The sequence below is a fragment of the Spermophilus citellus genome (assembly GCF_964194105.1).
Source record: "Spermophilus citellus genome assembly, chromosome: 2".
Classification (NCBI taxonomy): Eukaryota; Metazoa; Chordata; class Mammalia; order Rodentia; family Sciuridae; genus Spermophilus; species Spermophilus citellus.
The window spans coordinates 155,779,314-155,802,354 of NC_138183.1; the positions used below are offsets into that span (position 1 = coordinate 155,779,314).

Here is a 23,041-nt window from a genome sequence, read left to right on the forward strand (position 1 = left end):
TGAACATCCTAGAGACCAGGGAGAGTAACTAGTTTATTGTACTCCAAACTATATACCAAAGGTCACTGAAACCTAAATCTAAATTACCAACTTCAGTATCTACAAGAAATAAACTTCAAGATGGTCTCAGTTAAAGATTGACCACCACCAACTAAACAATTATTGAATAAAAGTATGTTACCTACTTAGTAATTGTCTCTGAAGTTAGTGATGCCAAAAAAAGAAGAAAAAGACAAAAGACACCACACTCCTTTTTGTTTTTAATATATTAAAAAGCAACATAGTACAAATGGTGTGGTATTAAAAAGGATTCAAATTTTTCAGGAATGAATTTTTATAAACATTTCTTCAATGAAAGGGAAACGGCATCTTGATACATAAAAGTTTGGTTAAACAATTTGATTTTAAAATTTTAAAACCAGAAAATGTTAACATTATATTCTTTTCCAATATTCAAACAAAAAAAGAGTGAACTGTACAATCTCCTTGATAATAAAATGTGTCTTTGTATTCACATCCTGGGAACATTGAAAATGTTAAAATTTCTAAAGTCTGAGTGACAGATGCAGCACTTAAAGGCTTCATGAATTTTTTCCCCAAAGACAGTATTTTCAGTAACACATTTTTCCATTTTATCTGACTATGCACTGATGTTTTTTGTTCTTCCTGAAAAAGATTTATACTAACACTGTAATTTTTAATGTAAAAATATACATGTAAAGATATTTCATTTCCTGAGACCAGTCATACAACATGATTGAATGAACAAATTCTATAATTTTAGACTGAAATACTATGTGTACATTTATATGTTCAATTGGGGTAAAACTCAAAAAAAAAACTCAAAAAAGCATGTCATAGAATTTACACTTTTAAATTCTCTCAGTTATGCAATATGATTTATCCCCAAACTTAACCCAATAAGCGTTCTCAAATAAAATGTCAATAAAATGTATCACTGAAAAGAAAGTTTTTTTTCTAATTTATTAACAAAATACAGATAGCCTTTGCAGACTATCAAGTTGGATGTTGTTATACACCAAAATCTGATTCACTAACAAATTGCAATACAAAAGGACAACAGATAATTAAAATATTTGCTTTATAATACAACCACTCTATACAATTCACTCTTCCTAAACTACCTAAAATGAGTAGGAATTGTGGCATTTCTTTTGCATAAAACCCTTTCCTCTTCATAAAGCCCTGAGGTGAAAGGTTATTAATGTAATAAAATTGAAACAATTCTTCTCATTTCTGTATTAAACTGTAGCTCTAGGTTTTAAAAAACTTATAAAGAAATGTGGCAACTTGTAAAGCTGCTTTATAGTTTTTCAAAATATTTCCAACTTAGTCAAACAGGCCTAAAATGATCCCATGAAACAATGTCCGTTTACTAACAGTTAGTGTCGAGAGGAGCGCCATTTTCCATCTCTACTGCTGTCTCTTCTGTTATCATACTCATGGCTCCAGCCATCATGATTCCTATCTTCATAGAAGAAATCATCTCTGTTTCCTCTGTAATGATGATCAGACCCATGATCGGTGTAACGCTGTTCACGGCTATAATGTCTATCTGAAAGGTAGGGATGAGAATTCTGTCTGACTTTACGCTGCGATGATGATGCATCTTGGCGCCACTGGGAGCTTGAAGACTGATTGAAAGTATGATTATGTGACTGAACTGATGGTGAAAATCCTGACTGATCCACATGTGAAGACCCAAATTTCCCACCATATGACATCTGTCTCAAAACATTGTTCATCTGAAGAAAGAAGAAAAAGAAATGTTAACTGCAAATACTTCTAGATATCAAAGCTAATATATATTTGGTCACAGTTAACCAAAGTGACAATGAAAGAAAAGCAAAATCATTCTTGCCTACACAGAATCTGTATTAAACCTAACAATACAATAGCCTCAATCATCCCACTGTATACCTATAAGATACTTATAAATACTTCATCTTGCCCTCAAGAATACAACTTGGGAAGAGCACATATAAAATGACCATGTAAGTCACTGCGTAATGAACATATAAAGAACTGAGGCCTCAGTATCATCAGGAAAGGCTTCATAAAAGTGGTGTATGATGTATTAAAAGAACAGATGGAGTAATTTAAGGAAAATGTTTCAAGGGGAAGGTATGGAAGGAAAGAAAACTGTAAAGATAATAGGGAAACACAGAATGGGTTCAAAGAACAAATAATTCTGGCTGAGACAGGTTACAGATCTTATAAGCAATTAACAGTTCTAGAAGTTAAGGGCTAGAAGGGTTTATTGGAATAAGACAATGGATATGACTAGTGAATAAGTTAAGAGAACACTAATGAGGGGGAAATGGAGGCATGGTAAATGACTAGGCCAATTAGTTTCCAAACTCTGCCTTTGGATACTTATTTTGCAGACCATTAAAATACAAAAACCTGTGGGAAAACAAAAAGAAAGAAATAAACTTAAGAACTATGGCAAATAAACAAGCAAAATGAAGGACATGTTCAAATAAGTGGAAACAAAGATGAAACACTAAAGGACAGTCTTACTGTGATTTTATTATAAAAAAGACTACAATGTTCAAGGCTGGTCTAGAAGACTGAAGTATATTAAAATATTTGAGGAAGTTTATAAGAAGTCATTCGGGACACACAACAAGAGCTTCACCTATAGTTATATATACACACAGACACAAACACACACTAATGATTGTTGAAAAGAAATACAAAAGAAAATGTAGGGGCTGGGGTTGTAGCTTAGGGGCGGAGCACTTGCCTAGCATGCGTGAGGCACTGGATTCAATACTCAGGACCACATAATAATAAATAAATAAAGGTATTATGTTCATCTACAACTAAAAAATATATATTTAAAAAAAAAATCTTAAAAAAAGAAAATGCAGTTTTACTTCTACCTTCAGATTTCTAAATATGTGTGTCAGCCCAATGAAAACTAAAATGAAAAAAATTTATAAAGATCATGCTAGTCTAACAAAAATTTGAGGAAAAAGTTAATACTAAGAATTTCAAAAGATAATTTTGCCTAAAAGACCTAAGTAATGAAACCTCCAATAAAGTTAATTAAAAACAATTATCTGATATAACATGAATATTTAAAAGTTTTTTTTTTTTTTAAGGCAACTCAAAAGTTGAAAAATATCAGCCTACCACTGCTTGTCTCTGATAATTTTCTGGAGAAGAAAATGATCTCTGTATTACTTGTGCCGATGCTGTCACGTTATCCACAGTCCTTTCATACCTGCTAAAAATAAGAAAACCAAACATATAACCATTCATTCAACAAATATTTACTCAACACCAATCATAAGCAAGACACAGTTCTCAAAGATGTAAATGAACAAAACAGACAAGGTATGTGCACTCATAGCTCTAAGAGAAGAACACAGACAGAAGGGTATTTTCACTTGATTATAAGTGATATAACATGATTAAAGACCCTGGCGATGGGAGGTGAGAAAGGAAGTTTTATTTTAGGTAAGTTGGTCAGGAACCACCTTTCCAGAAAGGACACATTTGAAGTGAGAGCCAAATAACAAGATCACCTGGAGGGAAAACATTCCCACCTGAAGAAGGAATAGTATGAGGAACCAAATTCATTTATAAAACAGATTTTACTGGAACATAAGCATGTTCTTTTGTTTTTTGTCTTATCTGTGACTATCTTTATATTGCAATGGCAGAGACACAGACTATATGGCCTGTAAAGTCTAAAATATTAACTATCTGATCCTTCATAGAAAAAAACCTTGTCAATCTCTGAGCTAATGCAAAGGCCCATACTGAGAACTAAAATGGGAAAATCTGATTGATTACATAAAGGATAAGAGAAATAGAATAAAAAAGTGATTGAATGTAGACTTGTGGCTTAAAAAACTGGGTAAACATTTACTGTGACATGAAAGATAAATAGCTTTTGGGTGGTAAGAAATTAAGAGTTCTATAACATACATAAGATTTTATATTATTTAAAAATATGTCTTTCTGGGGCTGGGATTGTGGCTCAGCGGTAGAGTGCTCGCCTAGCACAGGTGCAACCTGAGTTCGATTCTCAGCACCACATAAAAATAAAGGCATTGTGTTGTGTCCATCTACCAAAAAAAACAAAAAACAAAAAACAACTCTCTCTAAAAAAAAAATTATTTGAAATCAAATAACCAATTTGGCAAATTATAAGACAAATCAATTGGTATCTTAAGTCACATTATTTATCAGTGTACTAGATATATATACTATAAACATTCTAGCCTTTAATGAAAACTATTTAACTTATATGTTATTCTAAGAATTTCTAGAGGGGAAAAACATTATTTTTCTTTCTCCACCTGGTAGATCTTTAAAGATACCATAAAAGTGGATGGAGATGCTTTGAATTCCAACTGAACTAGAAGTGTTTAAACACCATAAATTATTTAAGCTGCTAAGAAGGATTGAGACATTACTATTTTTAAATGTGGTTCATTTACAATTCCACTATATCTTTCACTATCTCTTCATGGCCATCCAATTCCTTCTAGCTCCTGCCACCACCTTAATCCAAAACACCAACTCTGCCTCAATGATCTCCTTGCTACATTGCTATTTATAACAATACCCTGCTATGGAGAACTTCCTAAATGGTCTATTTTCACTCATGTCATTTCTAATTTATTCTCCCATTGTGACTACACAACCCTTCAAACTTGCTCCTATTTCAATGCCTTCCTACTGTTTTTATGATAAAATCCTCCAATCTTGATTACAGCTATAAGAAAGACCTTCAGCCTCTAGCTAATTCACCAATATCACCTACTTTCCATTTTCACTATGATCTAAGTACACTGACTTCTTTCAGTTCCTCATTCATCTATAACATCTCTTGCTGTTAAAACTTTCTCAAAGTACTTTCTATTTCTTCTCTAGAGAACTAATTATAGTAATTAGTCACAAAAATATATATTTGTGTCTTCATCTTGACTTTTAAGCTCCATTTGACATTATGTCAATAGTGGCAGGGCTCAATCATGCTGACTAGATTTGAATCCAGCACACTGATTAAGAGAAGTTCAAACTTGGCCAAGAAAACCTTTATTCCCCCCCCCCCACACATATAGGGCATGATAAAACAATCCCTACCTCATAAGACTATTGTGAGGAATACATGAGATCATATATATGCATGTTCTTAATGAAGAACAAGACACATAGCATGGTATTTGTTAAATTTTTCTTGAATGAAGCCTATTATGACTAAGTAACAGCTCTATGGAATAAAAAATTACCTGCATAAAATAGCGTCCCCCCAAGCAAACAAAATAAATGTATTTAAGTAAATATGGTCCCTCTTCTAAACAACAGTAACTACCAAGATTTTAGAGATCATAAATTCAACTGCTTTTCCTTAAAAAGGATAGGACCAGAGAAATGAGTAGGTCAAAATTGTGTAATCAGCAGAAGAAGACCTGGACTCCAATTTAATGAATTCTTAGTTCAGTAGTCTGTTCATTAATCAATATGGGTAGAGGCAGACCTAGACTCCCAGTTCTATGAACTCAGTCTCGTATGCAGTCCACTAAATCAGTATTTTAAAACTATAACCAATAGTGGTCATAAAATTAATTTGAAAATTTAAAAGATGAAATAAAATGGAGTACAGAGTATATGGCAAAAGTAAGGTAAGTAACATTTTGAGAAATTTTGTTTCAATTGTACATAAGTATGCGTGGGTATGGGTATGTCTTCACAAAACAATATGAATTTTTAAGATTATATATAATGTGTCTGCCTACAGTCCACTTAAAATTGGCAGATATAATGACAGTAATCCAACATGGCAAGTAAAGAGGAGCACAATGAAGGAGTTATTCACTCATTACCTGAGAAATTACTTTAACAATAAATGAGAAATATTACCTGCTAGGAGATGTAGAAGTAGGACTTGAATTTCCAACATGATGCTGGGAATATGACAAACTGACATCCTGTGAGGCATGACTACTTCCTAAAATGAAATAATTTGAAAAATTATAAGTAGTAGAAAACTTAAATGTGAAATTTTGTCTCTACCGCAAACCTCCCCAAAGATGTAAACACAGTTTAAAAAGAGAAAAATATCAATTGCAGACTGGTTTACAATTTCATCAGAATAAAAATTACAAATGTATGTTATCAGATAAGCAACACATCGCATTCCAAACAAGGTACTATTTTATGTATAAATGTCCAGGCTGGGGTTGTGGCTCAGTGGTAGAGCGCTTGCCTCCCATGTTGAGGCACTGGGTTCGATTCTCAGCACCATAAATAAATAAATAAATGTCCATCAACAACTAAAAAAAGATTGTTCAAAAATTCTAAAAAACCCCATCAATATCCAATCTGGCCATAATATTTCTAAACCTCCCTCCACCCCTGCACCAAATTTAACACATAGGAAGTTCCATCCACACAAGATTAAGATCAAAACTGGAAAATGTAAATTTCAAAACAGCCAAGATCAGGAGATAATCCTTGCTTCACATAAGAGAATGGGTCCAAACTCAACTCTAATAATAAACCTTATATGTTCTTTTCCCTAATCCAAATGGAATTTTAAACTCATTTTAAAATTTTGACTTTCAAAATCCATGTGTTAATGTTACCCATTGTCAGGGAAAAGTATTCTACTCATAAAGCTTACAAAAGCATTTTCACCCAGAACAGAGGTTCTTTAAATTTTAATACACTTTAAAATACACACACACACACACACACACACACACCCACAGCAGCAAACAACCCTTCTTCCCCTAACATCATTGAACAGTTTACCTGATCTAAATTGAATTTTGATGGGCCTTCCAAAAAGTTTGATTCCATTAAGAAGATTCATAGCATAAGGAACAGATACTTCATGTTTGAAATTCACAAATGCAAACTGCTTTGGTTTACCATCCTTATCTTTTGGAATTTTCACCTTTATTACTGGCCCAGCCTATAAACAAAAAGTGTTTAGAATTTTAAAAGGCACTTCAGGAAAATATTCAAATTTTACAAATAAAAAGAGATTACGAAGTTTAAAAACAACTGAAATGTAATCAGGAACTTTAAGAAAAGGGATACATGTGGATTTCCATTTTGGTTTGGAGTAAAAATTCTACTCAACTGAAAATTAGATTCACTTATTTGGAGATGGGGAGTCCACAAGGACTCACTTTAGTTTTAAGGATGTCGACAAAGAAACACAATCATTAATTTTACATTTCAAAGCACTGTGGATGACTTTAACAAAGTGCCCATCAGTTCTCATTTTTCCCCTTCATGAAAATGAACAAGAACAAGAGAAAGTTATTTTCTCAAATCAAAAATTCACTTTGTATCCATTTATCAAACATTACCAGTTACTGGGTGATAGGGCTGAGAAAAACAGGATACTTAAAATTTTTCGCACATTTTAACACAGAAGCACTACAATGGTGCTTTTCTAGGGTGTTTGTTTTTGGTACCAGGGATTGGATCAGGGCGATTAACCACTGAGGCACATTCCAGCCCTTTTTATTTTGAGATAGGGCCTCGCTCAATTGCTGAGGCTGGCCTCAACCTTGATATGCTCCTGCCTCAGCCTCCCGAGTCAATGGGATTGCAAGCGCGCGCCACCGATGCCCGGCTTCTACGGAGATTTTGTGGGCTTTCAAAATGTTTTAATAATCTTGCAATTTATAAGCAACTTAAATATAAACACACACTGACACAGAAACTGAAATCTAACGTCCGAGGTAGGCGAACCAAACAGAAACCACCTTAAAGGGAAGAAAAGAGGAAAAAGGGAAAGCCATATTCAACGAAGACACGTTCAGTCCCTTAGGTCCCGTAACTCCTTACCACGGAATGGGTGCCTGCAGATTCCTCCACTACCTGTCGTAGCCCCTCTGGCTTCAACTACTTATGGTTCTTCCAATAGAGAGCCACCCTCACTTCCCGACGGCGCCCTCGACTCGCATACAGCCCACCTGGGTGCCCTGACTGACGGCCGAGCTCGCGCGAGGAAAGTGGGGTTTCCGTTGGGCCAGGCTCTAGGCGAGCCAGAAAACCAAAGTCAAGGGGGCTAACCCCAGCCGCTCACCTGGTGGAAAAGCTCAAAAAGTAGTTCCTCTGTCACTTTAGTTTCAAGGTTGCCGACAAAGAGAGTGCGGTCCGCCTCCGCTGCCGCCGCCCCCATCTCAACGACGCCCCCTCCCCACCCAGGCCGAAGGGTCGGGTCCGAGGCACCCACTGCGCACTCTCGGAAACCTTACGTCCTTGCTGACGAGCGTCATGACGTAAACGTCCATCACGTTCGCTCGCGACCGGCGTCGGCGTACGCGGCGGGTGACTGCGCATGCTCGAGAGGAGAGGCCTCCTTAAATCGGCTGCTTGGGGCGTTGCGTTGTTGGTTATGGCTTCCGGGAAAGTTAGTGCCCTTGTCCGAGAGGGGCCAGACTGATCTGCGGCTCTGCGAAAGAACTGCCTTGACCGACCCACATACCGTAAACACTGCAGGCAGTGTTTGAAAATGGCACGGAACTATGTGTCCCTGGCCGCCGGCGATCAAGGGAACAGGGTGGCTTACCCCTCGTCTCACAGCGATCTCAGAGCGTTGGCGATGTTCTCTGGAGACTGTTCCCTCGCTGCCAGGGCTGGAGCGATTCGCCCTGCACCTCGCCAGACAGCTCGACCTAGCATTCGGACCCAGAGCCGTCGAATGCCTCGCGGCGGCCTGAGCCCGACCTGCCTTACAAAGGGAAGAGAACCGGAGACCCGCAGCCGAAGCCGCCAAGCCAGATTCTCACCTTACCCAGTCCGTGGGGTCAAACTCGATCTCCGAAGAAGTGTGCTGCAACAGCGTCTGGCATTTGGAAATGTTACAGCTTGAACTTCAGTTTAAAAGCAAATGCCTCCCCTCAATTAGCTTGCAAACAAGTCCTCTTTTAAAATCCTTTCTTGGTGTAACCGCATTTTTATTTTTAGAGAGATGCGCTTTTGTTTAATAGAAAATTGCGTATGTAGGGGTTTGTTAATATTATCACACGTTTTACTATGGTTAACTCAGGAAGAAGACAGAAAGGATTTTCTTCTTTGGTAATTACAAACCCGAGCAACAATATTCACTTTTTGTTTACACAATTACTGTTTGGGGTCAGAATTCTCCAATTTCCACCACCTTACCCAGCTAGTTCCCCTACTTTGAGAATATAATTCGAGCCTCCTTAACTGGCATATTCCCAGACTCTTTAACTTGTGTTGGTGAAAAATAATCGTTTTTATTAAACTAGCTTATCCTTTCATCTCTTCCCCAGCACTTAACATCTTCAATATTCTCTTTCTTGTTGCTGTTGTTTATTTTTGGTACCAGGATTGAATCCAGGGGGGGCTTAACCACCTAGCCACATCTCTTGCCCTTTTTATATTTTATTTTGAGACGCAGACCCTAACCCTACCCCTAAATTGCTGAGACGGGCACCTATCCTGCTTCAGTTTACTGAGCCGCTGGGATTATAGGCGCGTAACTCTGCATACTGAAAGACAAAACACAACACCTAAACCTTCAGTGTTATTAAGGTGATTTGCATTTCCTTTGCCAAAGACTCCAAATTAATTTTCCTATTTTTCATTTTGTTTGCTTTCAATCCAAGCTCCTTAATCTGAATCTGCTGTTGCAAAACTGACTGCTGGAACATCAGTCCTACGGATTCCTCTCATTTGTTATCTATTCATATTTCTTTGAAATTTCTTACCTTTACTCCTTCAAGCATACAAAAATATTTGGGAATCTTCTCTGTGCTAAACACTGTGGATGAGCTTTATGCAATCCTGACATCTAGATCAAGGAGTATATTCTTAATGGAGAGGCTAATAAATCAACGCATAATCACTACATTGGACTGTTAGGTTCACTAATAAAAATAAGTATTGGTTGCAATGGCTTCCCATACTATTGCACTATTCTTGGTCTGGCTGATTGTTCCTTTGCTGATATCTTGTTCTCTTAATCATGTATTCCCCAAGGTTTAAAGAATGTTATCGGGAGAATGTGTGTTAGTTGTTATTTGGATTTTATATTTTGTTCTGTTTTGGTACTGAGGGTTGAACCTATGAGAGCTTTACCACTGAGCTATATCCCCAACCCTTCTTATTTTTTATTTTGAGATGGTGTTGCTAAGTTGCTGAGGCTGGCTTTGAACTTGCCATCCTCCTGAGTCACTTGAATTACAGGTGTTCACCGCCATACCTGGTGAGAAAGTGAGTTTTTAAATGCCATTTTTAATGCAATTAAAAATTTTTCTCAGTATATTCTTGTTTGTGTAGACTTCCTTCAAATAATTATGTTCAAATAAAATTGTCACACTACACAGTAATTTGTTAGAATCCCATCTTAAGATATAACTGGAGAACTTCCATAAGAATAATTAATATAATTAATAAAAGGAGAAATCTAGAAACCAGGTCATAGGAAGGATGATTGACTACCTTTTGTTGAGTGTAACATGCAAGGCAATATGCAGGAGCTATTAGTCTTTTTTTTTTTTTTAAGATTTTGAGGATTTAGTCTGTGCTTAACTGCTGTCTGCATTAGGCACTTAGAATCAAGAAGTGAACAAGATAGATAAAGTCTCTGCTCTGTTGTTATGTATGTTATTTGATTCGCAGGGCAACCTATGAAAAGGATATTATACTTGTAATTTTTGTTGCTGAGAGACAGCCCAAAAGAAATGAAGTGAATTTTTCTGAGATCATATAGCTAGTAAATGATACTTTCAGCATTCAATTAAAATTCCTTGTCTGAAACATGCAAGGAAATAATCCAAATGACTATTTTCTCAGTTTTTCCAAAGATAACATATAGCACTATTCCAGATAATCTAAAAAGAACTTACTTTACAGCGCACAGTGGTTGCCTTAGGCTGAGCATTATGAAAGTTACAGTTGAGAGAAGAACCCCAATTATGTACTATATGCTGGGGAAGAATAGTAAAACTGAAAGTAAGGAGGACTTTCCTAAAACTTAGAATGTCTAATAATGGAAAATACCATCTCAAAAGGTAAGAAATTAACTGACAGAAAGTTCAAATGGAGGCTAAATCTTGTCAGGATTTTATCAAAGCTTTCCTCATAATGAAAAGCAGGACTAGGTGACTTCTTTGGTCCCCATTTAATCTATAATTTTATACTTTTAAAAAAACTGTTAAAATTGGAAACGGGGAACTGAGATAAAAGAGGGCTGGGGATATGGCTCAGTTGGTAGAGATATAAGAAAAATTATATATGCTACATAAATTGGTTCTGTCAGCAAATCATGACAGAGTGCTATTAATTAGAGGCAACAGGTAGATCAGTTGGCTCATATAATCATCGCCTAGGACATCATTTGGCATTAAATTGTCTTTGGAATATATTCCTTAAATCAGAGAAGGGGCTAATGCTTGTAAATAAAAGAACAAAATCTGGCTTAACAGTACCCCAAAGAGCACAAGAGCAAAGGGGGACCAACAGGGAGTGACTTCATTTCTGTTTGTTCTGGCTTGTGGTCATCAGCAATAGGGCTTTGGTTGAGGAAATGTGGATGTGCCAGAAAAGGATAAAACGATGTGGTTTGTTGTATTTTGTTTACTTGGCAAGAGGAGAACCTTGTTCACATAAATGCTCCATTATTTTAAGTCTGAATCAATGGCTGTCTAAATTCTTGTTCTTAACATCTGTAGTAGCATGCAAGTTGCAGTATGTTCTTCTAATCACAAAGGCTTTATTGTGAAACCAGGAACCACTATAAGCCTCTTTCAGTGAAACTGCCCAAAGCAAAAACAAAGTTTTATAAGAGCAGACCATATTAAAAATATATCCACATATTAGTGAACAAAATGAATTTTCATTTAATATCAGTGATATATGTTATGACATATTGTCATTCTAAAATAAATGAATTAAAAAATTAAAAAGCCATTGTAACTGCCTGTTTTTTTTGTTGTTGTTGTTCTTTTTTCCCCCCTACTTATTGCATCATTCTGAGCAACTACCTAGCATTTGTTGAAGTGGATTCCTATTAGGATATTCTTTTTAATAGTTTCACTAAAACTCTTAAAAAGAATGTCTGTTTTAAATATAGAAAAAAAAGGACACAAATTAGACTTTCCTTCAGTAGCCAAATTTAGTGGTAAGTAAAACTTTAAGAGGGATGAGTTGGAAGAAAGGAGGGAGGAAAATCCTGCAAGAAGGAAGAGTAAGTGCTAATCAGGATACTCAACTGTTTCCAGCAAAACAGTCTTTCATTCCTTCAGCGAATTTGTCCAGATCCCACAAAGAGATCTGAACAAAGATACAACTCTTGATATTCCCAATTTCTATAAGTTTCCCCATTTTCCTACCCTACGAAATGTTTAAGTTCCAATACCTATGAATCCTTACTGCCTATGTCCTGTCCTTGTTGCCCATGTCAATTCAGTTGCAAAATTCTGCTCAGTTCATCTTCAAGATGTATTTATGCTATGATCCTATAATTACTTTCATCACCTGAATTATATTTACTATGCTGTTTCTCCCCCTCTTTATCCTGAATGTAAATAGCTCCTGGATGAATGACTTAAAGTACATCCCTGATCACATAGTTACTACTCCAGTGTCTCCCAAAGTCTGTTATAGAAAACATCCACTAGAAATGCAAGTTATTTCTTTGAAAAAGACACAGGACAATAAATTTAACAAGTGACATAAATGTAAAATTTTTACATAACCAACTTTCTTCCTAAAGAGGGTCTTTTCTTTCTTTTTTTTTTCATTTTTTTTTTTTTTAGTTGTTGATAGATCTTTATTTTACTTATTTGTATGTGGTGCTGAGAATCGAACCCAGTGCCTCACACATGCCAGGAAAGTGTGCTACTGTTGAGCCACAGCCACAGCCACAGCCACAGCCCCCTGAGGAGGGTCTTTTCTACAGAAGCATAATTAGAAATACTGCCACTAAATGAGATCCAACTTTTCAGATATAGAAATATATTTTTATATATATTTTAAGCTCACAGAACACAATTAGCCAAATTTGTTGGTCGCCTCACCCATGGTTTGAAAAGGTTCAGACCATGTTCTTTTACATAATATGACCAGACCTGAACCCATCCATGATTGCTGCAGATCCCCAGGAACTGAGCATCGACACCAACATTGTTACTAATGAAACCTCATTTGGAACTTCCCCTGGTATATAAGATTATTTCTCAAGTAAGCAATAGAGTAATTTTTTAAAAAGTAATAGTTTACTAGACCCCCTAATTCACTGGAATATTTGAAAGCATTTCTACTTCCAAAGGCACTTCTATATCAGAGGAGAAAAATATTGCCTTCAGCTTCCCAGAAACCTGAGAGTCATTGAAGCACATTCCATAAACAGACATTTAAGACTTTGAGCTACAGTGAAGCCCACCATTATGTATGAGGTATTAGTAAAAATATGAAAAATAAATACTTATGTGTGTGTGTCTCTTAAAAAGACTTTTCATAATCTGACCAAGTGTCTTTGCTGGACTTTGCCTGTGTCCATAATTCCTCCAGGCAGTTTCTGCTCTATTTTTTTTTCAGGGTGTGGGCAGCATATCTTTATTGTTGATACCATGGTCTTTCACTGTGTGACAATAGGTTTTTTTTTTTATTGGTTATTCAAAACATTACAAAGATTGTAGAATCACATCAGTTACACATCCACAGTTTTACATAATGCCATAATAATAACTGTTGTATTCTGCTACGTTTCCTATCCTCTACTATCCCCCCTCCCCTCCCCTCCCATCTTCTCTCTCTACCCCATCTACTGTAATTCATTTCTCAACTTACTTTTTTTCCCATTCCCCTCACAACCTCTTATATGTAATTTTGTATAACAATGAGGGTCTCCTTCCATTTCCATGCAATTTCCATTTTCTCTCCCTTTCCCTCCCACCTCATGACTCTATTTAATGTTAATCTTTTCCTCTTGCTCTTCCTCCCTGCTCTGTTCTTGGTTGCTCTCATTATATCAAAGAAGACATTTGGCATTTGTTTTGTAGGGATTTGCTAGCTTCACTTAGCATAATCTGCTCTAATGCCATCAATTTCCCTGCAAATTCCATGATTTTGTCATTTTTAGTGCTGCGTAGTACTCCATTGTGTATAAATGCCACATTTTTTTTATCCATTCATCTATTGAGGGGCATCGGGGTTGGTTCCACAGTCTAGCTATTGTGAATTGTGCTGCTATGAACATCGATGTGGCAGTATCCCTGTAGTACGCTCTTTTAAGGTCTTCAGGGAATAGTCCGAGAAGGGCAATAGCAGGGTCAAATGGTGGTTCCATTCCCAGCTTTCCCAGGAATCTCCATACTGCTTTTCATATTGGCTGCACCAATTTGCAGTCCCACCAGCAATGTACAAGAGTACCCTTTTCCCCACATCCTCGCCAGCACTTGTTGTTGTTTGACTTCATAATGGCTGCCAATCTTACTGGAGTGAGATGGTATCTTAGGGTGATTTTGATTTGCATTTCTCTGACTGCTAGAGATGGTGAGCATTTTTTCATGTACTTATTGATTGATTGTATGTCCTCCTCTGAGAAGTGTCTGTTCAGGTCTTTGGCCCATTTGTTGATTGGGTTATTTGTTTTCTTATTGTTTAATTTTTTGAGTTCTTTGTATACTCTGGATATTAGGGCTCTATCTGAAGTGTGAGGAGTAAACATTTGTTCCCATGATGTAGGCTCCCTATTTACCTCTCTTATTGTTTCTCTTGCTGAGAAAAACCTTTTTAGTTTAAGTAAGTCCCATTTGTTGATTCTAGTTGTTAACTCTTGTGCTATGGGTGTCCTATTAAGGAATTTGGAGCCCGACCCCACAATATGTAGATCGGAGCCAACCTTTTCTTCTATCAGACGCATAGTCTCTGATTTGATATCAAGGTTCTTGATCCATTTTGAGTTAACATTTGTGCATGGCGAGAGAAGGGGATTCAATTTCATTTTGTTGCATATGGATTTCCACTTTTCCCAGCACCATTTGTTGAAGATGCTATCCTTCCTCCATTGCATGCTTTTAGCCCCTTTATCAAATATAAGATAGTTGTAACTTTGTGGATTGGTCTCTGTGTCCTCTATTCTATACCATTGGTCCACCCGCCTGTTTTGGTACCAGTACCATGCTGTTTTTTTACTATTGCTCTGTAGTACAGTTTGAAATCTGGTATCGCTACACCTCCTGATTCACACTTCCTGCTTAGAATTGCTTTTTCTATTCTGGGTCTTTTATTTTTCCATATGAATTTCATGATTGCTTTATCTATTTCTACAAGAAATGTCATTGGGATTTTGATTGGCATTGCATTGAACCTATAGAGAACTTTTGGTAATATCGCCATTTTGATGATGTTAGTTCTGCCTATCCATGAACAGGGTATATTATTCCATCTTCTAAGATCTTCTTCTATTTCTCTCTTTAGGGTTCTGTAGTTTTCATTGTATAAATCTTTCACCTCTTTTGTTAGGTTGATTCCCAAGTATTTTTTTTTTTTTGAGGATATTGTGAATGGGGTGGTTTTCCTCATTTGCAATTCAGAAGACTTGTGGCTGATATACAGGAATGCCTTTGATTTATGTGTGTTGATTTTATATCCTGCCACTTTGCTGAATTCATTTATTAGCTCTAGTAGTTTCTTTGTAGACCCTTTTGGGTCTTCTAGGTATAAAATCATATCATCCGCAAATAGTGATAATTTAAATTCTTCTTTTCCTATCTTAATGCCTTTAATTTCTTTTGTCTGTCTAATTGCTCTGGCCAGTATTTCGAGAACTATATTGAATAGAAGTGGTGAGAGAGGGCATCCCTGTCTTGTTCCAGATTTTAGAGGTAATGCCTTCAATTTTTTTCCATTTAGAATGTTGCTAGCCTGAGGCTTAGCATACATAGCTTTTACAATGTTGAGGTAAGTTCCTGTTATCCTGTTATTTTTCTAATGTTTTGAACATAAAGGGATGCTGTACTTTGTCGAATGCTTTTTCTGCGTCTATCAAGATGATCATATGGTTCTTATCTTTAAGTCTATTGATGTGGTGAATAACATTTATTGATTTCCGTATATTGAAGCATCCTTGCATCCCAGGGATGAATCCTACTTGATCATGGTGCACGATCTTTTTGATATGTTTTTGTATACGATTTGCCAGAATTTTATTGAGGATTTTTGCATCTAAATTCATTAGGGATATTGGTCTGTAGTTTTCTTTCTTTGAGGTGTCTTTGTCTGGTTTGGGAATCAGGGTGATATTGGCCTCATAGAATGAATTTGGAAGTTCTCCCTCTTTTTCTATCTCCTGAAATAGATTGTAGAGTATTGGTATTAGTTCTTCTTTAAAGTTCTTGTAAAACTCTGCTGTATATCCATCCGGTCCTGGGCTTTTCTTGGTTGGTAGTGTTTTGATGGCTTCTTCTATTTCCTCACTTGATATTGGTCTGTTTAGGTTGTTTATATCATCCTGACTCAATCTGGGTAGTTCATATGTCTTAAGGAATTTATCGATGCCTTCACTATCTTCTATCTTATTAGAGTATAGGGTTTCAAAATAATTTCTAATTATCTTCTGTATTTCTGAATTGTCTGTTGTGATGTTGCCTTTTTCATCCCGTAAGCTAGTAATTTGGGTTCTCTCTCTTTTTCTCTTTGTTAGCGTGGCTAGTGGTCTATCAATCTTATTTATTTTTTCAAAGAACCAACTTTTAGTTTTGCCAATTTTTTTGATTGTTTCTTTTGTTTCGATTTCATTGATTTCAGCTCTAATTTTAATTTTTTCTTGCCTTCTACTGTATTTGCTGCTGATTTGTTCTTCTTTTTCTAAGGTTTCGAGGTGTAGTGTGAGGTCATTTATTTGTTGGCTTTTCTTTCTTTTAAGGAATGAACTCCATGAAATGAATTTTCCTCTTAGTACTGCTTTCATAGTGTCCCAGAGATTTCGATATGTTGTGTCTGAGTTTTCGTTTACCTCAAAGAATTTTTAAATTTCCTCTTTGATGTCTTCTGTAACCCTTTGTTCATTCAGTAGCATATTGTTTAATCTCCATGTGATGTAGGATTTCTCCTTTCTCATTTTATTATTGATTTCCAATTTCATTCCATTATGATCAGATAAAATGCATGGTAGTATCTCAACTCGTTTGTAATTGCTAAGATTTGCCCTGTGACATAATATATGGTCTATTTTTGAGAAGGATCCATGTGCTGCTGAGAAGAAAGTGTATCCGCTTGATGTTGGGTGGTATATTGTGTATATATCAATTAAGTCTAAATTATTAATTGTATTATTAAGCTCTATGGTTTCTTTATTCAACTTTTGTTTGGAAGATCTGTCCATTGGTGAGAGAGGTGTGTTAAAATCTCCCATGATTATTGTGTTTGTGGTCTATTTGACTCTTGAACTTGAGAAGAGTTTGTTTGATGAATGTAGCTGCACCATTGTTTGGGGCATATATATTAATGCTTGTCAAGTCTTGTAGGTGTATGGTTCCCTTGAGCAGTATGTAGTGTCCTTGTTTTTCCCTTTTTATTAACTTTGGCTTGAAGTCTATTTTATTTGATACAAGTATGGACACCCTTGCTTGCTTCCGGGGTCCGTATGAGTGATATGATTTTTCCCAACCTTTCACCTTCAGTCTGTGTATGTCTTTTCCTATCAGATGAGTCTCCTGTAGGCAGCATATTGTTGGATATATTTTTTTAATCCATTGTACTAGCCTATGTCTTTTGATTGGTGCATTTTAGCCATTAACCTTTAGGGTTAGTATTGAGATATGGTTTGTATTTCCAGCCATATTTGGTTATGTATGTTACTTAACATGATTTGTTTTTCCCCTATGCTTAGTTTTTCCTTTACTGTACTACCTTCTGCTGTTGGTTTTCATTGTTATTTTTCATTTCCTCTTCCTGTAATGTTGTGCCAAGGATGTTTGGAAGAGCTGGTTTTCTAGCTGCAAATTCTTTTAACTTTTGTTTATCGTGGAAGATTTTTATTTCATCTTCAATCCTGAAGCTTAATTTCGCTGGATACATGATTCTTGGTTGGAACCCTTTTTCTTTCAGCGTTTGAAATATGTTGTTCCAGGATCTTCTAGCTTTCAGAGTCTGTGTTGAAAGATCAGCAGTTATCCTGATTGGTTTACCCCTAAATGTAATCTGCTTCCCCTCTCTTGTGGCTTTTAAGATTCTCTCCTTATTCTGTCTGTTGGGCATCTTCATTATTATGTGTCTTGGTGTGGATCTCTTATGATTTTGTACATTCGGTGTCCTGAAGGCTTCTAGTATTTGGATTTCTTTTTCATTCTTTAAGTCTGGGAAGTTTTCTAGTATTATTTCATTGAATAGATTGCTCATTCCCTTGGTTTGGACCTCTGTACCCTCATGTATCCCAATAACTCTTAGGTTTGGTTTCTTGATGTTATCCCATAATTCTTGTATGTTCTGCTCATGATTTCTTAACATTCTTGCTGAGCTGTCTATGTTCTTTTCAAGTTGAAAAACTTTGTCTTCGTTGTCTGAAGTTCGATCTTCTAAGTGCTCTACTCTGCTGGTAATACTTTCATTGGAGTTTTTAATTTGGTTTATTGTTTGCTGCATTTCCAGGATTTCTGTTTGTTTGTTTTTTATATCCTCTATCTCCCTATAGAGTTGATCTTTTGCTTCTTGGATTTGTTTATGTAATTCATTGTCAAAGTGATTTTTCATTGTCTGAATTTGATGTATAATGTCTTCCTTGAGACTCCAGATCATCTGAAGCATGTATATCCTGAACTCTTTGTCTGACATTCCATCAGCTGCAGATATTACCTCATCTAATGTTGAATTGACCTGTATTGTTTGTGGTCCTTTCTTTCCTTGTCTTTTCATACTGCTCATGATTCTTTCTAGCTTTGTGAAACTGTTGTGCTAATGTTTTTCCCCTTATATATTTGTATTGTTCTTGTATAGCTCCAAAATCCCTCTTTTGCAGAGAAAGACAATGTTAACAGATCCCAATATCAACAGTACATTATCTAAGCACAAGTTTTCATTATTAATACACTTATAGTTAGATTCTAAGACTATAGATATTGGTTTTAATTATTAGTTAAGAATATATTCATTAGTTTCATAAAAGGCATACCATATCTGGTGGCATATAGAAAACTTAATTTCAGACGAAGGATGTTATACTTAGAGGGAAAGGAGTGAGGGTATGAGGTTAAACTAACTTAGCACCTTTGGAGAACTCTAACCACTAGACTGGTAATTTATGGAAGAATGTATAGACTCAACCTCCTATCTGTATTTAGATAGTTACCCTATGTATAGATAGCAAAAGTTAGGAGGTTGAAAGTGGGATAGAGAGAATACGAATTAAAAAAAGAAAAACAAGGAAGAAAAGAGAAATAATAGAAGGAAAAGGGAAGTAAGATAGAAATAAAGAAAAAAATGGGGGGGGGAGGTCGGGTATATGCAATTCCTCTATATTATATTACTTTGGTAATTCGGTTGTTCATGCACAGTTCTTGGTTTAACATATGCTGAAGTTGTGGAAGAGAGAGAAGAAAAGAGAAAGAAAGAGAAAAAAAAAAGTCTCTCAGAACATTGTTTTCCTTGCTTCCAGTAGGTGGCGTTGTCTATTCCTAGCTTGAGCCTCTGTATTCAGGGTGGTGGGTATAGCCAGTGTGAAAGGAAATGAGCTTCCACCTGTATCTTCCCTACTCCAGTCTCTGAAGTAGAAACCAGGTGCCTGTACAGTTTTTGTTTTGCATTGATAGCTACAACCCCCAAAAGCTTGTGGGAAATATTTTGAGTAATCGCAGCTATGGGTGGGGGAGTTGGAAACTGGGTACCTGGATCAGCCGCAGAACCCTGCTGGTAGCCACACCCCCTTTGATGGGTTTTAAGGGCTTCCTCCGGACTAGCACTTGGGGCGGGCCGGACTTCCTCCTCTGGTCTGGCTGGGCGCCTGGCTCGTCTTCCTCAGTTTCTGCTCTATTTACCTCTAGTCTATGCCTTTTCTAGTCCCCTTAACTAAATATCTTGTCCTTTTCATTTTTTGACCACTTAAATTTTTATCCATCTAGAGTAGTTAAGACTATTATTATTATTATTATTATTATTACAAAGAATAGTGCCATTTTAATAAGACTAAGCAAGAAAATGTCCTATACTAACTTAGAGGCCTGGGAAAGTGTGGCAAACATCTGATATTTTGTTACCTAGCAACTGTTCACCTTCCATCTACCAGCACCTTGGTTTTTCTTTTTCTTGGAGCTTTCCTCTCCTTCTCTGTTCAAGTATTTGGGTGGGGGAGGTTGGTGAAGCTTCACACCTAGCTCCCAAGATAGAGATATAATCTATGTTTTATCTCCCCTAATACAGTAAATTTTTCTGAGGGCAGATATTATTTCTAAATTTATCTTTTCTTTTCTTTTTTTCTTTTTTTGTACCAGGGATTGAACCCAGGGGCACTTAACCACTGACTGAGCCATATCCTCAGCTCCTTTATATTTTATTAGCGATAGGGTCTCAGTAAATTGCTTAGGACCTTGCTAAGTTGCTGAGGCTGTGTTTGAACTCACAATCCTCCTGCCTTGACCTCCCAAATTGCTGGGATTATATTTAAGCTGCATCTGGCTTAAATTTATCTTCATTTGTACTTATTAAGAGTCCAAAGAACAGATATTTATTGAGCGCTTGTTGAATGAATGAATAAACTTCTCAGACTGTTTATCCCTCCTTAGAATCAATATAAAAAAAAATTGAAACATTCTAGGAAGGCAAGGGCAGGAATTATGTAGTGTCTTTGTTCTAAAAATTACCTAGTTTCCTGGGCAGATAAGCATAACATGGTAAGAAAAATAAATTTTGGGGCTGGGGATGTGGCTCAAGTGGTAGCACGCTCGCCTGTGCGGCCTGGGTTCGATCCTCAGCACCACATACAAACAAAGATGTTGTGTCCGCCGGAAACTAAAAAAATAATAAATATTAAAAAAAAGAAAAATAAATTTTGCTTAAATGTTTATCAGATTTCCTTATTACTAGAAGTTAGATCCTAATCCAAGGTGCAGACAAAAATTTATGCATATAATACTTAATTTTTAAAGACCATGAAAATGTATGTCCAAAATAGACGGTGGATAAAGAAAAAAAAAAGAATGCTTGCTATATATCAGGTTGCTACCAACCATTTCACAAGGATTGCTTCATCTAACCCTCAGAATTGTTCTATGACTGGGGTTAGCAAGCATTCTCTGCAAAGAACCAGGTGGTAAATTTTTTAGATATGATCCAAGAGACAAAATCGAGGGTGTGCAGGTATTCATATAACAAGAGAGAAAAAAATTCATAAAACTTATTCTGATGAAACTCAAAATATAAGAATATTTGAGTATTTTCATACTATGGAGAAAATGATATGGGGGCCAGGACAACATTTCACTTAACTGGAGTTCAAAGTTGTGTTCTTTACATCACAATCAACAGCATATGCTCATCTGTTAATGTTGAACTTGAATGAGATTTTATGTATTTCATCTTTGAATTTTCTTTTCATACAGATAGACACTGCCAAATACTGATAAGAATCCATAAGCATATGGTTTTAATTGAGCATATTCATCACTTGGAAGGCATTTATACAATTCTATTAAACTCTTCTCTTGATAGTTGCCTTTTAGCATGTCATTACATTTCAGATTAATTGCTTCCAATTGAAGTTTAGGTGGAAGCTCCTCAATTGCACAGTTAAAGGACTTTTGAAATATGAAAATGTTCTTTCAATTTACATCTAGGCCCAGGGGACACTGTTAGAACTCTTGTTTGAGCGCAGAATATACATTGACTGCAAAGCTGTATAGGTATGCAGTTCTTGCTTCTTGTCACTTTTTATAGTCTAACGATTGCTTGTGGTTCAAACAACTAGTTGCTGTTGAAGTGATGTTACTACCATATAAGTTTGGCACATGAGTGCCATTTTACCATTTTAGGTTAGATAAACATTATCAAGCCTGCAGCTAAAACTGATTTCCAAAGCCATTAGCAGTTTGGGGAGTGTGGTTGAGGGCAGTTCTTCCAAACACTTAAAAACATACAAACCATTCTTAGCTGGAGGGTTTACAAAAAAAAAAAAAAAAAAAAAAAAAAAAAACTGGCAAAGGACTATGTTTAGCCTTTGGGCTTTAGTTTGCAGAGAATGTTAGTAATTCTCTGCTAAACTACCCAAGGGCACAAAACTATTTAGTGGTAAAGCAAGAATTCAAATTTGATCAGGCATCTTGGCTTCAGAGCTTATTCAGTTGGTGACTATGCAATACTATTTATTGGGCTAGGATAGCCAGCAGCCAAATCCAGCATGGGATTTGTTTTGCCTGAAAGTTATTTTTTTCTTAAAAAGATGTATTACAATATATTTAATATGCACAAAACAGTATAAATAAAATACAAACAATACCCATATACTCACCTCCCAATTTAAATAAAATACCATCTCACACTTTAAGTGCCTTCTGTTTAACTCACTTGGATAACCTGCTCACATTTCTTCCTGCAAGACATGATTACTCTCCTCAGGCTGGTGTTTTGCATTCCCATGCTTGATTTTTTAAAAAAATTCACTTTCACTATGTGGATATTCCTAAGTGTAATATCAAATTGATTTACCTGTCTTAAAACAATATAACTGATATTATACTGCATGTACTCTTCTGTGACTTGCTTATTTTCTCCACTCAATTTTTCCAGCACAACTTTAAAATTAAACTAAATGTGAATGCCTTTTGGTGGGATGTCCATTTTCAGTAACCACAACCCCCCACTGCCTTATGCTAATTCATATCATATAGTTCAGCTACCTGCCTGGCCCCTGAAGTCATTTGAGCTTACAACCCTGATTCAAGTTAACATCCCAGGTAGCCATTCAAATGTCTTTGAAAAATGTTAGTAATGTGAACCTTTTGTTACAGGCTGGAGATTGAACCCAGGGCCTCACACAGGGTTGGCAAGTGCTCTCCCACTGAGCTACATCCCCAGC

The 23,041-nt window shown here is 36.2% G+C and overlaps 2 protein-coding genes across 4 annotated transcripts; one reads left to right on the plus strand and one right to left on the minus strand.

Annotated features, from left to right (window-relative positions):
• Positions 1–253: 253 nt before the first annotated feature.
• On the minus strand, positions 254–8,328 carry RBM7 (RNA binding motif protein 7). 3 transcript variants are annotated; one of them, XM_081282658.1, is made up of 5 exons: positions 8,090–8,328; positions 6,799–6,961; positions 5,905–5,992; positions 3,163–3,253; positions 254–1,766 (listed from the first exon to the last, which is right to left on the minus strand). In XM_081282658.1, exons 1-5 carry the CDS (start codon positions 8,183–8,185, stop codon positions 1,404–1,406), a joined length of 801 nt encoding a protein of 266 aa, XP_081138784.1. In that variant the 5' UTR covers positions 8,186–8,328; the 3' UTR covers positions 254–1,403. The 3 variants fall into 3 exon arrangements, with proteins under 3 accessions (XP_081138784.1, XP_081138783.1, XP_081138785.1); XM_081282657.1 differs by having other exon boundaries at positions 3,163–3,256; XM_081282659.1 differs by having other exon boundaries at positions 1,533–1,766; positions 3,159–3,253.
• Positions 8,329–8,355: 27 nt separating this feature from the next.
• On the plus strand, positions 8,356–9,950 carry LOC308643050 (uncharacterized protein C11orf71 homolog). Its single transcript, XM_081282660.1, has one exon. The coding sequence runs from the start codon at positions 8,519–8,521 to the stop codon at positions 8,876–8,878; it is 360 nt and encodes a 119-aa protein (XP_081138786.1). The 5' UTR covers positions 8,356–8,518; the 3' UTR covers positions 8,879–9,950.
• Positions 9,951–23,041: the final 13,091 nt, after the last annotated feature.

What these genes read in the sequence shown, in the direction of transcription:
- RBM7 (XM_081282657.1), bottom strand. Translation starts at nt 8,185, where the DNA reads ATGGGGGCGGCGGCAGCGGAGGCGGACCGCACTCTCTTTGTCGGCAAC. An exon ending in CAAAATTCAATTTAGATCAG is followed by an intron (nt 5,993 to 6,798) that starts GTAAACTGTTCA and finishes ATTTCATTTTAG; the next exon opens with GAAGTAGTCATGCCTCACAG. An exon ending in ACTTCTACATCTCCTAGCAG is followed by an intron (nt 3,257 to 5,904) that starts GTAATATTTCTC and finishes TCTTATTTTTAG; the next exon opens with CAGGTATGAAAGGACTGTGG.
- LOC308643050 (XM_081282660.1), top strand. Translation starts at nt 8,519, where the DNA reads ATGGCACGGAACTATGTGTCCCTGGCCGCCGGCGATCAAGGGAACAGG.